Source organism: Egretta garzetta, unplaced genomic scaffold, assembly GCF_000687185.1.
Source record: "Egretta garzetta isolate BGI_Z169 unplaced genomic scaffold, ASM68718v1 scaffold139, whole genome shotgun sequence".
Classification (NCBI taxonomy): domain Eukaryota; kingdom Metazoa; phylum Chordata; class Aves; order Pelecaniformes; family Ardeidae; genus Egretta; species Egretta garzetta.
This window is the reverse complement of record NW_009260832.1, coordinates 2408322-2424451: the sequence shown is the minus strand read 5'-3', so window position 1 is coordinate 2424451 and position 16130 is coordinate 2408322. Positions and strand designations below refer to the sequence as shown.

The following is a 16130-nucleotide window of genomic DNA, read 5'->3' as shown; positions in this document are numbered from 1 at the left end:
TTTATGAAAAGGGCTGATGTGGTTAATGGAAGGATTTGGAAGATGGAATGTAAGAGTGCAGGTCAGAATACTCAAGGACAACACTCTTAAATGCATAACAGAAGGAGACAGAAAAATATACCAGAGGAGAGGAAAAGAATATATATATAATTCGGTGAAGAGTGAAGAGATTTTGTTTTCCTAATGGTGCTCATGGCAAGTCTCCAGTTTACCATTATTTGAGATAGTAGATGTTGCTCTACAAAAGGAGAGGGCACAAACATCCCATCTCACAATGTTTTTAGAACTTCAAAGTAAAGGATCTTGCATTGCATCTGCAGCGGATGATGTTTCTGGAGAGGGACAGCAGCAGGTCTGTGCCTCAGATGGATAAGCTGGCCAAGTTTTGTGCTGGAGGCGTGGAGAGAGCCTCACAGTTGCATGCAGCACGTCACTTAGAGACACCTCAGTGCAGAGTCCTTTCAGAAATTTCTGCAGATACAAATACAAAATAATTACTCAAACACTTCCATGACCCTTGGAAAATTGCTCATATTCTATTTCTGCACTGGAAACCATTACTCTAGTGGTTATAGTATAAAAAATTCCTGTGAATAAAAGTAAGGAAGGATTTATTTTGCTTCTCCATCACCCTGTTAAATTGTTTATAAATCTGTCCATCTTCTGGAATGAAGAGAAATGCAAACAAAGCCAGGGAGAGCTTTTGAATGGCTGCACTTATGCGCATTGCAGTTTGATATGTATCTCTTGAGAGGGAATAAAACCCTGAGCATATTAATTTTTTTTTTAATTATCCTACACTATGTATTTGTATCAAGAAAAGCTTAAAGTTCTAATACAGTATAGATCAAATATGATATCTTAAAAGGAAGTTTCATGCAGTTTGCTATTGATACATGTCAGCCAGCCAGCACTGAGGAAGAAATAGGAAAGCAGTTAAACTGGAAGAATCTCTTAACTTTCCTGTAAGGGGGAGCACTTAGCTGCTTTACATGCCTATGCTTTCCTCATCCCTTACTACTGCCTCCACATACGGAATAACTTATATTCATATAGGGAATAAGAGTTGCATGAGTTTGAGAAAGCAGAAATGATGTTGCTCAGGTTCCTCAGCACAGGACATTATTCTGTGTGTGAATTTAATGCTGCAGAGATTGTACATTCATGTGATAAAAGACTACATTTTAAAGCATCTATAAGAGTTATCAAGGTGTTTTAGTTTCTTTGTCACTTTTTTGTTTGGTTGGTTTAGGCCTTTGGGTTTATTAAATTTCTTTTCCTCTGGTTGTACAGCTGTATTTTGCAGAAAGAAAAAAAGGTAAAAAAAGAGGGTCAAATGGTGGAAGAGTAAAGAAAATGTGCAAATGAGAAAAGAAAAATATCAGTAGAGACAGAGGAGAAGCAGATTTCACAGGAGAAAGTGGAAAATTAAATGAAAAGGGAGAGAAAACACAGTGGAAGAATAATGAACGGGTTTCAGTAGAACGCTGACTGAGTCCTTCGGGGGTTGTCATCCACCACATCAAACCTGTGGATAATAATTTTTCATATTGGCACAATATTTTTTCAGTTCTACTCCACATCCTGCTTTCACTTTGCATTCCTGAGATTTATTGAATTTGTTTCTTTATTTCCACTTTTTCTCACCTATAGATTTCTTATTCTATTAATAAACCTTCTGCCACACCTATTTTTCCATTTTTCTCTTGGTCTTTTATCTGCTAAAACCAGTGTAACTCTTTTTAGAGTTAACAGTGAAATGCTATAAAAGGTTATCACTGATGCAAAATAATTGTGATATGGATTCTATTATTTATTAAGTATAAAAATGAGCAATTGGTAAGGAAGAGAATTTTTTTTTAATGGTGCTACATATGCAAAAAATATTATTTTAGGAATTACATGCACAGGATTATTACTCTGAATTAAAAAATGTCCTGAGCTATAGAAAACCAAATATATCCTCAATCTTTTCCTTGACTTTTCAACTTGTACTGTTCTCTCTATTAAACTTCAGTAATGACTGAAAGAGGAGATGAATATGTGATCATTTCACTTACTAGGTCTTTTTCAAACTTGGGAAATCTTAAAAATTTAATTTTGACTGTCAGCAAATAGTTTTTATTCTAAGAAAATATTAGCCTGTTTTATTCTTTTTTGCCATATGGCCTAAATTTGTTTTTTTCTGAAACCTATAGAACTCATACAGTTTATCAACGGGCATTTCAGTTTGAAGCCACAGTTCGGTTACAAGCAGGGAGCAGTAATTTTGCCCTCTCCGATAATGTATGGTGAACGTTTTAGTGATTTGGTCAGTCTTCATCATTTTGTGGGCTAGTTAACAGAAATACTTGCTGTTGCCCCACTAATTCCTTTGCCTCTCAGTTACATTTTAATCACTAGGACAGAGTCTTTTCTCAAGAATGGTAGGCAAGATTATTTTGTGGGATACTAGCTCAATTTACTAATGAAAGATCTGTTATTGGAGACATCAGTATCTTGTCTTACCTGTTTGTTTCTTATCCTGGAAATATGGGTATCTGTTACGTTTGGGCATTTTGTGTGTTGTTTCCTATAGTGTTTTGTAAGATACAATCTTAATGCTTTCCAGGACACTAAGCACTGCAGCCAACATTACCAGGTGGTTCTTGGGAAGCAAGGGGCGCTGCTTGTATCACAAGTACTTTCCAGAGTAAGAGCTTAGAGAGGCACTTGCAAAACTGATATGCGAGTTAAATGGTTTTTTAATCATTCCTGTTTCTTAGGCATCTGTTGTGGCAGCTGAAGAAACAGCAATGAATACGTGCACATGATGGACTACGCATACGAGAGGAAATGTGTTTGGAAATGGCTGCAATTAGATTAATCTCTGAAATAAATAAGTCAAAGCAGTATTAAAATGCTATGAATACTGTTTCCATGCTTCTTAGATATTGTATGAGAACTTCTTTTAAAGCCATCTGTAATGTAAATCAAATTACAGTAGAACTGGGTTCTTGGGAAAGTGTTAAAAGTTCTCTTACATACATGTTCTGTGTCCAGCACACAAACTCTCTGTTTTCTTTTTTCTCTCCTCCCCCTCCCTCTATCATAGGGGTGCTGGAGAAAGATCATTGTGGATGACACTATGCCTTTCAGTGAAGAGGATAATTTGTTACTGCCAGCTACAACCTGTCAAATTGAACTTTGGCCAATGTTGCTGTCCAAAGCTATCATTAAGCTGGCAAATACTAGGTAGGTTTAGTCAGCTCAGTTTGTTTTGTGAAGTCATATGGAATTTGTGAAAAATTGCTTTAGTATAATGGGAAATACATTTTGCTAGAAAGTTCTTAATGACAAATGTACACTTTTCTGAAAGGTGACACAGTAAACCAGTAAAGCAAAGTCCCTTGTTTTTCAGCAAGCTATTCTGTTTGGGTATGGTCTTGCTCCTATGGAAAGCAATGTAGACTACAGAGTTAACTGTGAGTTGGTTATATTATCATTCTGTATAATGACTGGTTTTGTCTTACAGTATATATGAAATTGGAAGAAGAGAGTTGGAGGAATTTACAGTTCTACAAACACTGACTGGATGGATACCAGAAGTTATTCCTCTCCAGTAAGCTCTTCTGTTAAACAATTTACATATTAGTTGCTTAATATTTAATTCTATAAGGCATTATGAAAAATAAAGCTGAGCCATTCAGCATAAAAGCCAAGTCCTTCACATTAGTTTTTGGAAGTGTACGTTTTTTACTTCTGGCACTTGAAAAATGTGCCTTCAAGGAACGCAATTTTATTTTGTTTTTCTTTGTAGGTCATACGGTTGCTTGTAAAGCTATTTATCATGTTAAGCTGATGCCTATTCTTTATAAAATTAATTTATTTTTAATTAATATTAAACACCGTGGTAAAAACAGGGTTAGAGAAATCTGTTTCATCCAGTATACAGATACAAATTGTCTGCAAGTAATAATAACAACTCTGTATCTGAATGTACTATAGAAAGTATACATCATGAATTTGGAAGTAATCAACTTCAGCTCGTATGGTGTTTTCACCTGTTAAATTGGAACAGTTGATACACTTTTATTTTCAACTAAAATAGTATTTCCAACTTATAATAACATTTTTTTCTTGTTTATCTTGTGTTTAAGTTCATTTTGTGGTTTAAAGAACATACATTCTATTTTTCCAGCTTGACATTCTTTTTACTGAATGAATGATCAGGATGCAGGCTCTAAATATCTAGGCTTTTTTTTTAAATTATACTTTTTTGCTTTTTGATGTATACATTCTAATGAATACGTAGACAACAAATAGTTTTGGTTTATATATAATTTATTTAGGTATAATTGTTTATTTATAACGGTCTTTCAGTATTAAATAAGTTCAGTGGAGGGCTATTTTAGCCCTTATTTCAGCAATTTTTATGTCCCAAGCTATGCTTGCAATTTAGGTTTTTGATATATTCCTGTCTTACAGCAGTGTGTATGTAGCCCATGGACTTAGAAATCTAATTAACCTACGTTTTGTTCCTTTATGTAGTTAGTTTTACATTTGAATGGCAAAAAGTAGTATTCATGAATCTGGCACTTACTGCAAATATATTATATTCTGGAATAAGAAAATGTGAATACCACAGTATATTGCAATAATAGCATAAGATGGCTTTAGCTTACTGTGCAATCAATTATTTTGTTTAAAAAAACAAAAATAAAAAAAAAGGTTCCATGCAGTTAGCTTGCATGAAACTTGGTCATGGCCCTGCACTGTTCATTCAGTTTTAGATTATTTCTGGTATCACTGAGTTTCTGTGGAGAACCAGTATGGCTGCAACTGTCATGTCACCTCAAAAAGCTGCTGTAGCTGGTGGAATCAGTGGAAGAGGCATGGAACTACCAATGCTGAAACAGTTAGGGAAACCGAGTTTGGAAGTACCTTTGAGAAGGTTTTTTAAAGTGCAGAGCCAGAATCAAGTTACTATATGCTGTAGTTGCAAACTCGTCTGCAAATTTTCCTGCTGCAACTTATATCTGCTAAAGAGCTTTAGAAAGGATGCTTTATATTTACATGCTTCTCAAATCACCATCTCTTGTTATGGATCTGTCTCTTAACAAATTGGCTGATACACAAAATGGGGCAAGTGTGTTTTATTAGAAAATAACCCAGCAACTTTTCTAAGAGTTGAACTGTCAGTTGTAGTATAGTGTTGTCTAAATGAAAATTGCACTTTCTTTTATTGCAAATATCATTATCATTGACATATACATGTGTTTGTTTTTAAAGGCCTGGATACTTGGACAAAGTCTGGGGCTTTTTGAAAGAGATTGTGCCAGAATTCAAGTTGCCAAATGAGAAAACTCCAGAACTTGATATTCCTCAGTCAGATAAAAAACTTAAAGAGACCAAAGTCTCAGAGTTAAAAAATGAAGTTTCATCTGTGAGTAAGCAGTCAGATAAGCCTGAGAAAGGAGAGAAAGCTGATAAAATTGGCAAAGGTCTGTAATTTTAGGTAGTTTCATATTTGTAGGACAAGCATAAATAAAGCTACCATAACATCTGGCTTCAAATTTATATGTCTTTATTATGCCACGTGCAACTATGTGGATTTGTTGTTGTTTCACTGAACATGTTGCAATGGTGTAAATTCAGAAATTTTTTGTTTTACCTATAGATCTCACTAGAAGCAGTACTAGTCTCTTGTTTTATGAAAACATTTCATGGCAGAGATTTGTTCAGCTCTGTGTCACAGCCATTTTTCTAAAGACTGGTTCCTTGCAGAGGGATAACAAACAGAGAGGTTGCAGTTTGCCCAAAGGCAACACTACTCTGACCATAAATAAATTTTACGTATCATAATGGATGTTACAAAGCGCGATTACCTACAGCAGGTTCTGACAAGTACATTCTAATGTCTACCTGCATTTTTATTTATAGCAACTTTTCTGTTTATGCTACTAGGTATAGGTATTAATTTTCTTCAAGAGCTTCTAATCCTATTTACATTTAAATGAAAAGACTGAGGTTTAGAAACTTATTTGTTCCGGGATATTATTCTGATGTTTATATTTAAGGCTGAGTTTTCTTAGTTGCTGTTTTTAACTTGAAGGCAAGAATGCAATTTTACAACACTTCTAATATCTTAGGAAGGTACAAATCATATACTAGAATTTCTATTTCTTCATGGATTTTCAAAAAAAATACCTGCTTTCCCCACTTTGAATCCCAAATACTTAGACAATGTCAGAAGTGTTATAAAAATATTAGAAGAGATCTGGCTGAGGGGGTATTCTCTTGACCCACCCACCAGCGTAGGAGATATTTCAGAGTTTGGAATGGACGTGCGCAGGGATGCAGCCACTGGGAACAGCACTGTCATTCATCCAACAGCGTGCTGTAATTTATTCCCAGAAAACTTTGTAAATCCTGCCTAAGACTTAGAAATCCTATTAGTAACTGAAACAGCTAAGAATCAGGGAAGCATTATGTTATGATACAGCTCTGGAATCTCCAACTCTGAGGCTACGAGCTGTGTTCTGATGCTCTATTAATGTTTGGGGTTTTTTACTTAGAAATGTATTTTCCTGTAGTCTAAGTTCTAAGGCTTGAAAAGAAGTTCTGACTGTGTGAGACTTTCTTCTTCCATGTCTGTTGGGAACCTATGCTTCATCTATGTTAGATTATTTTGGAACTTACTGATGCATGGGAGCAGGGACATGCAGAAAATATTTGACACAGTGCCAGGAATTCAGGAATTCCAAATATTATAGCAGGGACATGAGAATTGTGTAGTAACTGTAAGGTGGGGACCGAAGCCTTCCTGGCCCCTTCTCAGTGAATCTTCATTTACATCTTAAGAATTATTTTTTATTTTTTTTAAACTGAATGACATTAGTTCTTTATTGTATGTCAACTTTTCTGACTGGAATAGTTTGTGGTTGATTTTTTTCTTTAAATTTATCTAAAATGTCATTAAAGCATTTACACAGTATGAGACTTTATGACTCAAAATTTGTGCCTGAAAAAGAAAAATATTTAATCTTTATTTTGCTTAATAGAAAAAGCAGAGCAGAGAGAAATCAGAAAGAAGAAAAGCAGAGAAGGAGAAAAAGATAAAAACAAGTTCCCAGTTCAGTCTTCGCAAATGTTGGCAGAAGCCCAGTGTTCTCTTCAAGCCTTAACTGAAAGTAAGCCCTATTCTTTTGAAGCTGAAAATACAAACAGGAGATATATGTAAAGCAAAAGGCTTTGCTTTGATTTAGTTAGTTTTGAACTTAATTGAGGGAAGTTAAATATCCTAATTTGTTAAAAAATTGCAATTCTTTACAGACTGCATTACAGACTGAAGGCATTATAACCTATTAAAATCCTATAATTTATGTTAAGAACAGTATTGCAGTAATTTGTTTGATATAAAAATGTAAAGTAATGCTATGCAGAATATTTGGAAGTAGCTGGGCAGTCATGTAGAACCAAGATTTGTTCTAGTGGTAAACTGTCTTTCTGTATTATAATGACTGATTTTTTCAATATCTACTTTATTCAGTAAATCGTGGTTGGAAAAAGCAGGGATGCTTCCTTGTTGAAGAGCAGAGTGGCCAGAAATATTCATTAGAATTCACTTCATGATTTAATTGTTTAATAGATATGTTTCCTTAATCCTGGAAATATATTTTGATTAATTTATTTTTTGTATTGTTCATAATATCTTAAAAATTAAGTAAACTCTTGCTTTGTGCATTTAATTTTTTTTATTAAAAACAAAATACAGTTTAAACAAACCACAAGTAAATACTAATTGTTTAACTAGTCAGTTAATAAGAAATGTCATGCTTACTATCATAAACTATAGAAAGTTTTCATAAATGTACATTAAGCTGATTTGCTTTTGTCATTCCTTATATTTGCGAACATGTAACATTTCCATATGGCTAGCAGAAGGAACCATATGTATTAACTGGAATATTTTCCGGTTGCAAATCAACAGATAAGAATAGGTAAAGCATGTTTCTTTGGGAAAATAGCTACACAGTAAAAATGTATAACAAGAATGAAATTCACTATGTAAATCAGATTCCTGCCTCTTGATTTAAATCCTGATCAAAATTGGTGGTTTAAATAATTTTAATTTATATCAAACCAATATTGCTGTTTGCTATCGGTAAATATATTAATTTTAATTCCTACCTTAGTTACTACTAAAGGAGTTAAACAGTAGCAAATTTTAAAATGTATTGCAGGAACATAGTTTGCTTTAGTGGTAATAGCTGTGGAATAGGAAATGAGACAATTCACGTGAATATAAGGAATGTGCCCAATACTCAAGCATGTTGTGGGGAAAAGAAAGCAAAGGAGAAACAGAAGGATCCAAGTGATGAATTCTAGAAATTGTGCAAAATGAGGGAAAGACCATTAAAAATAATCAGGCAGTGTTTCCGTATGAAGAACCACATGATGTTTTGATATTTATTCTACCATGTAAAGCACAGTTTATGCTGTTTTCTGAAAGACAGTTAGTGGCCTGTGAGGACGTTATTTAGAAAGATTAGTAGTTCTGGGCTCAGATAAAATGGTCAGAGAACTCTTTTATCCTAGGTCTGAACCAGAAAAGAGTTTTGAAAAAGAGTAAGGGGTAGATATCTTGCTACTAAACTCGAAAAGAATTTGAATAGGAGTAAAGGTAAAGTTAGAGGCTGTAAGATATGGAGAAAATTTAAGACCATTAGACTGCAGAGAAACAAAAAAAAGAGGAGAACTGCAATTTGAAATAATACTGAATTAAAATGCATTTTTGTTGTGCGATTGTAGCCACAACAGAAGAACTTGCAGAACTAGGGCTAGGTTCAAGGTCAAACTCCAGAGGCAGTAGTTTCTGAATTTTCTTGGGAATTTTGTAACAGTGACTTTACTTAATACAACAGCTTTTTTTTTTTTTTTTGTAAGTGGCTTGAAAAGTATTTCATTTCCAGCACCATAAAAGTGCTTATTTCCTTACTGCAAGTATTCACTCTACCTATTGAGTGAAAGGACTTTAAGGGAATTGTTCTTCTTTCTGTGATAAATGATTTATTTCTAAAGAGGTGATATCACTTATATTTTACTTCTAAAATGGCAAACCCTTTTGTATTCATTACTTCATATCTTCATTACCTTGTTTAGTTTCATACACATTGACATACCTGTTACTTCTAAGTACTCAGAAACTTCTCTTGCAGGCTTTTAATTCTGTGTGGGTTATAATGTAGTGGGTTGATGCTGTCTGGCAGCTAAGCCCCCACACCCGGTCACTCCCTCACTTCCCACCAACAGGATAGAGGATAGAATCAGGAAGACTGAACCTCTTGCCCACCCCCAACCTACTCGCTGGGGCAGCAGAGTGAGAAACAGAAGGATTTGATGCTTTGTGATCTCTGCTCATCAATAGCTGATACATTGCTGCATTGTCAGTACTGTTTTGGTTGCATATCTAAAACACAGCACCCAGTGACCTGCTCTGAAGAAAGTTAGCTCCACCCCAGCCAGACCCAATACAAATGTATAAATACAGTTCTGAATCACTTGCACACTCAGACCAATGCCTCTGCACCCCCCAAATACAATATGAGTTGCAGGATCCTTGAAGCATTGAACCTGTTCCTCTATTCATTCTGTTGCGTGGATCCAGTAGGATACCAAGCCCTTCACCTGATCAGCCAGGGCTCTTCCTGAGAGCAACCGGCCACCTGGTCCTGTGGCTTGTCAGCCAGCCCATCCTTGGGAAGCTTTTGTAGACAATTCATTTGTTCCTACTGTGCCATTGCAGACACAGTCTGCACTTTTCCATTTATCGGCCTTTTCTTCTAGTAACTATTTCTCCTTCCACACCTAAGGAATCCATTCATTCCATAAAGAGGTTTTATAATGATATGATACGAGCTACTTAGGCCCCTTGCTCCTATAAAGAGCAACTGCTCCACTTCCCATTTATGTTTCTAGACTAATAATTTTCCCAATTGTTTTGAACTGCGGGAGAGGGAATACTAGTCTACTGGAGAGGGCACTAGCCAGGAATTTGAGAGTTTGTTCTACAAACCAGCCATTTATTTTTGCTAAGTCTCATTGTGCCTCGATACCGGTTTTGTAATTAGAGATAATAATATTTCCCATGCCACTTTCTATGTCACAGAAATGTTGGGGGATTATTATTATGTTTAAAAATTTCTGAAGTCCTGCAAGTAGATCCGTAATGTTAACCATCAGAGGCACTGAGATACATAATAGCTAACTGTAAAGTTTTTTTCATTCTCCTTCTGCCTATTAAAAGAGTTTTCATTTATAAGTAGCGACCAGAGCCTAATATTTTGTTCTGTTTTTTCAAATGCGTATTATCACTCTGCAATATTTTTGTCAATTCTGAAAAGCACATAGGTAATTTTTCTGAAGACTAAAGAAATACCCTCCAATAGGCAAAGCTAATCAATGTCTAACACAACAACAGAGGTTAAAATATGAGCTGCCCACCTGATAAGAAGGATATTGAAAGCCAACTGAAGTGTTTTGGGAAGTTAAAACTCAACATCAGCTCCTTTGACAAATAAATATTTAAGATAAACCTTAAGATATGGTGAGAAAATTTTTTGCAAGTCTTCCAAAATTATGATTTTTTAAAAAATAAGAATGATTAAGAACTATTAAAAACAATTTTAATTCTTGGCCTTTCTTTTTAAGTGGCTGGATATACATATGTATTACATGAATCAATTCAAATGCTACTTTCCCTTTTCCCAGGGACTGAAACATTTATTCAGATTGTGTAGTACTCACTCTCTACAGATGAATTTTCAAAGCCACAAATGTTAAACATAATCAGCTGCAAGGATTCAGAAATCTTTAACAAAGCACCACAGAACTCTTAAATCCACGCTGATGGATGTAAATAATAGTCTTTGCTGAATCTAACTGTTTTGTTGTACCATATGTTATAACATTTTTCATCTAAAAATACAATTTTGTCAAGGCTATTGGTTTTAACTGCTTTCCCTGGATGCTGCATTCACACTAATCAACAGTACACTTGGTGGCAAATAATTTGCATACATCCTCCTCATTTTTTTACAGTGAATAATGATCAAATTATTATTTTTAAAAGGTACTGGCATAATGTATAACCATTGTAATGGTATTATTAAAGTGAGTATGGTGTGCTTGGTTAATCATTTGCATGCTCTAATAATTTGTTCATTACTGTTTATTGTCTGCCCTGCAGCCATTTTATTTCACAACCCATCTGGACTGAATATGACAGCTTTACATTCCACCTGGTATTTGATTAAATACTTCTATTTGAGAAATACTTCTCACATGCAATGAGATCGGTGTGCCTTGTGGCATGTACTCTTCTGTAATGTGCAGTACGTCGTAGCTACTACTGCTGTATTTGTAACAACAGATCAGATATGTCAGTAGGGACTGAGATCAAACCTAGGTTATAGCCTTGCTTTTGAATAAATTGAAACCCACAGCTAATACAAGAGCTGGGATTAACACAGGGTCAGAAGCACGTAGTGAGAAATATTAAGAATCCATTGGAAACTAACTCTCACTTACTATCAGCTTATATTTAATCAAGTAATTTTATTTCTGGAAGTATATTCAAGATGCAGAGATAGCCTACTGCTTTAAGAAAAAAAACCCAAACCATCTCATACCTTCTAAATAAATGGATTTTAAGTCTGATAAATTCTGTTTTCCAGCCACTTGCCTATATTTCCTTTTCTTTTCATTTCCTTTTCCTTTCATTTCCTTTTCCTTTTGCTTCTTTCTTTGTATGCAGACAGCATTGTTTTATTTCATTTCACAGAAAAAAACCTTTTCTTAGAGCAACTTCCAGCTGAATATTTACTAAACATAGGAAGCAATTATCCTACATTTGAAGTGGAGCTGAAGGGAACAAAGGCAAAACATTCAGATGAAAGATAGGTGTCACAACCTATGTACTGAAATCCTGTCTTCACATGCTTTCTTAGATGACTAAGGAAAAACAGAGAGAAAGAGATATCCTTCTTTTTGAGCTGACTTTTAGGTCAAACCACAGACCTATATTTCTAGTATTGTATTTTTAGACTCTTGATTTCCCTTCAGCATGAGTGAACTGGCTGTCAGCCAGCCAGCCTTGGTTTCTCTTCAGCATTCAGGAATTAGCAATGGCTCCTTTCACAGGTACAACAGGTGTGAGACGATTATGTGGTTGCCTAGTGCAACAAATTTCTAGGGGTAACAAAGTGAATGTGCCCCTGCTCTTATGCCTTGCCTATGGCAGAATTACAGGAAAATAAGCTTCCGTAAGGCGTGCGGGATAAGAGCTATGGGGTCACCCCCTCGCACTTTCTGAAGCAGCCATCATTACCTCAATTTTTCCATCTCCTTGACAGAAGTAAGGACACTAACCCTGGTTTATGAGCACTCTGTTTCTCAAACTACTTATCTCAATCTTCATATCCATCAGCAGGAGTGGCCAGAGCTCTGTCTTGTGATCCTTTTGCTGGCAAGCTCAAATTTTGCTTTCACTAGTTGGGAAGCCTTTAGGTAGTACTGACGATCAGTATGGTTTTACTTCACCTACCCAGATGATGTGTATTGTGTTCTTCATGCTAATACCTAGTATTTTTAAAGTTTGAAGAAAAATAAAAGAACAATGGCGAGCGCTTTTGCATTTCTAAGTTGTAGTTTCTGTTATTCATTTGTGTAAAAGAAGTAAAATATGCAAAAGTTGTTGATGGTCTAAACGGGCAAGGATTAAAACAATGTGTTTTTTCCATCCATGGCTTCTCTCCTGGATATTTTACAGTGAGCTCTTGTTTTGAATGAAATAACAATCACAGAAAGACAAGAATAATAAAAATAAGGCAGAGAAAGCACATTAATTTAAGGTGAGGTACAACAACATTTATTTAGTTTACCCTGTTCTAAAGCATGTTAATGTTTTCTCTGTAGAATCTTCTGTGCCAACCCAGCCAGAAATGGCCGTGTATGCTGGCTGTATACCACTACATTTGTTTGAAGAGGACATTTTTTCGTTAGGGCAGATGGTAAGATTCTGTGCTCTCAGGAGAAGAAAGCATTACATATTTTATTATCAGGGTGTTTCATTATGTAGTGACTACATTGTAACAAAAATAATAAAATTAGTATAGTGAAACAGTCACCAGGTAATGGCTACCTGGTTTATATTTCATTACTTCTGTATTCTGATCATGCATTTTCCTGCCACAGCCCTGCTCATTTTTTCAGTTTTACTCCACTTTCCTCTGGATCCTGGGAGCTGAAGTCTCCTGGGAGAGGCTACATGTGGACTAGAAAATGCATCATGATGAGATACTTCTGAATGGAAAGACTAATTATTTTAAGGGCTGCTTGAAAACCATGAATTTGAAATTTTTTTCAGACTGCAATTAATGAATTCTCTGATATACATTTTCCGATACGTTTTTTTATAAGAAATACCATGTTTATATCCATTTCTATCATTAGTGTTGTAACGGGTGAAAGCAGCTGGAGAGAGTGTAGAGCTTTATGCAGCTGGGCTAAAACCAATGCTTAAATTTCCACTTAGTCACTCACACTCTACAGAAAGCTATTTATAGTGCCAGAGCAGGCTTTCTTGAGTTGATTATTAATCAGATGTAATTTTTTGTACATTTAAATCATATTTATCATAATTAGAATACTGAAATTTAAACTGTCTTCTCTGATATGTAAACTAATAGGCTTCACAAAATAAAGAAATTTCCAGAAATGCTTTGCAAGTGCTATGCTTTACTGCTCTTAATTCTTGCACTATTTTCTTTTTAAAAATTGTGCTGTGTACTTTACACTGTTTTGAAGACTAGCTTGTTCTCTGTGATTTTATTTTAACTCATTAATTTAAGGTCTCAGACAATACTGTCGCTTTGCTAATAATAAATAATATTAGTCATCACAAAGCAAATTAGAAGTGGTTACATAGGGTTATATCTTTTCTGCCACCTAAGGCCTTGAGTTGCAAACTTGGCTTCAGTCTGTTAGGGTACAGAGATTACTGAAAAAGAGACATGGCAGGCCAAATAGGATGAGGCAGATGAATCTATATGTCTAAACCAGTATTTTAGTAAAGACTGATAGAAAAAATGGAAGTTGACAGAAATTAAATATAGAATAGAAGTGTAGTGGATTTCTTGTGGGACTCAGTTAAAAAAGCACATTTTCAAGCTTTCTTTGGGGGCTAAGAAGAATTACACCAATATAATTAAAGTTTGGAAGAGTGGATTCATTGTTTGGGATAAGAGTTGCTCCCTAAATTTGGAGGAAACTTTGTCATTGACTGCAGTTGTGCCAAAATTTCCCTCCAGAATTTTTGCCGATTCCCTTTTAGCTGTGCTTTCTAGTGTGAATGTCCTTGGCTTGAATTTAATTGTCTTAAGTTTGCTCAGATAAAATGAAAAAAATCAATAGTTGTGTCATTCGACTGTGTTTCCTACTCAGCTGCTGACAAGTTCTCCTTTATGGCACCTAACTGGTCGTCTTCAAAATCCTTTATAATCTCAGAGGTTTCAACTTTCATTGTGAAATTGTTTGAATATGTGTGTGCCTAGTAACTCGTGTAATATGTCTTTATAAATTCAGAGATCAAATGAGGCTGATATATTGCTTGTGTACCTTAACTTGTTTAATTTGATCCTCTGCTTTTAAATAAAAACAACTACATTCGCCTCTGCCGTTTGTAATTATAGAATCTCAGGAACATTTGACAATGAGCAGGAGCAATCAGAGACTTGCTGATGAACATATATATTCAAGAAATAAGTTATGATTTATTTATTTAGCAAGCAAAAGAAGGTGTATTTTTAAAATAAAATCTTGTAAACAGAACTTTCAGCAGTGAAAAACGTTAAGTACTGGACCATTATTATTTTAATGGGAAGAGCACCACTCCATGTCCACATCTAAAATTGCTCTTAAGTCTGTTGCTAAGGGCTTTGGTATATGGGTCAACTGTAGTGCCTTTAAATGTGTTTTCTAAATTAGCCAGCAGATAAAAAGCGTAATTTTAGTGATGTATTGGTTCAAAGGGATCTTACGCTATGGAGATTTCACAAGTTATCCAAAAGACCAGTTGCTTTTAGAATTCTGCTGCTTTTAAAATTTGGAATTAAGTAAGGGCTTTTTTTCCTCAGAAGTATTATTAAATATGTTTGTTTAAAAGAAGGTGTTGTCACTTGTTTACTTACATCTTCATTCTGCTTCACTTATGTTTTCTGCAGCACCTAAAAGAATATGGTTAGTTAAGTAAGTTGAAAGAAGTGATGAATCTATTATGAAAAGTAAAAAGATATGTAAATACTCCTCTAAGTATTCAATTATTTTTTTTCTGCTGAACATCAAGTCCTAATTATAATGCTTTTGCATAGCCTTGTCAGGTGAATGATTTTTGTTTCATTTGTTAACCAAGCCCTTAGGTGCTTTTGTGTGTATACTGTTCTTTTCTGAGAGGGAGATAAATGAGAAATGCGAGCTGACCCCAGCAGATTACCTTTCCATGTTTCATAGGCTGATTCTTCAGAGAAGCTGAGGCAATATGGGCTCTCCCACATATATAGTCATCCTGTCCTGATTACCAGAACTAGGTCCTGTCCTCTGGTAGCCCTACCACAGCCACCACCAGTTCCTCGTTGGAAGCTTTTCCGTCAGAAAAAGGAAACTGTTGTGACATCTGAACCTCAAGGTTTGTCTACTCAAACCTCCAAAATAAATTTGTAATTCCATTTTAATTAGTATAAACATTTTCAGAGCTATAAGCCTGTTAGCTTAATTTCAGTAGAACTTCCCTAGGGATTACTCTTTCTCTCTTTTTTTTTTTTTGACAATTTTGCATTACTTCCCCTTAGCCCTATTATTTCTTAAATGCTTTGAGAAGTGTCTTAATTTATCTCTAAAAAAGCACTTTACTCTGCTGGAGAAAATGAAGAGGGTGTGTTATCAAAGCAACCCAAAAGCTCTCTGATGCAGAGCCATGAAAGCTTCTGAACACCTTTTAAACCTTTAAAGTATGTGACTAGTCCTGCTGCAACAACTCATAGTTCTAGGGGTAAACTTGTTTGAGGGTTTGTCCATACTGCATAAAGGAGTTG

The 16130-nt window shown here is 35.1% G+C and overlaps 1 protein-coding gene across 1 annotated transcript in view; it reads left to right on the top strand.

The window, feature by feature from the left end:
- ADGB (androglobin) overlaps nt 1-16130 on the top strand; it is a 119113-nt gene that overhangs the window by 27240 nt on the left and 75743 nt on the right. Inside the window, exons 6-11 of the mRNA XM_009646975.1 lie at nt 3095-3234; nt 3515-3601; nt 5272-5483; nt 7044-7172; nt 12958-13052; nt 15550-15724. Of these exons, the coding sequence (XP_009645270.1) occupies nt 3095-3234; nt 3515-3601; nt 5272-5483; nt 7044-7172; nt 12958-13052; nt 15550-15724 (838 nt within the window). The remainder of the gene's footprint in view (nt 1-3094; nt 3235-3514; nt 3602-5271; nt 5484-7043; nt 7173-12957; nt 13053-15549; nt 15725-16130) is intronic.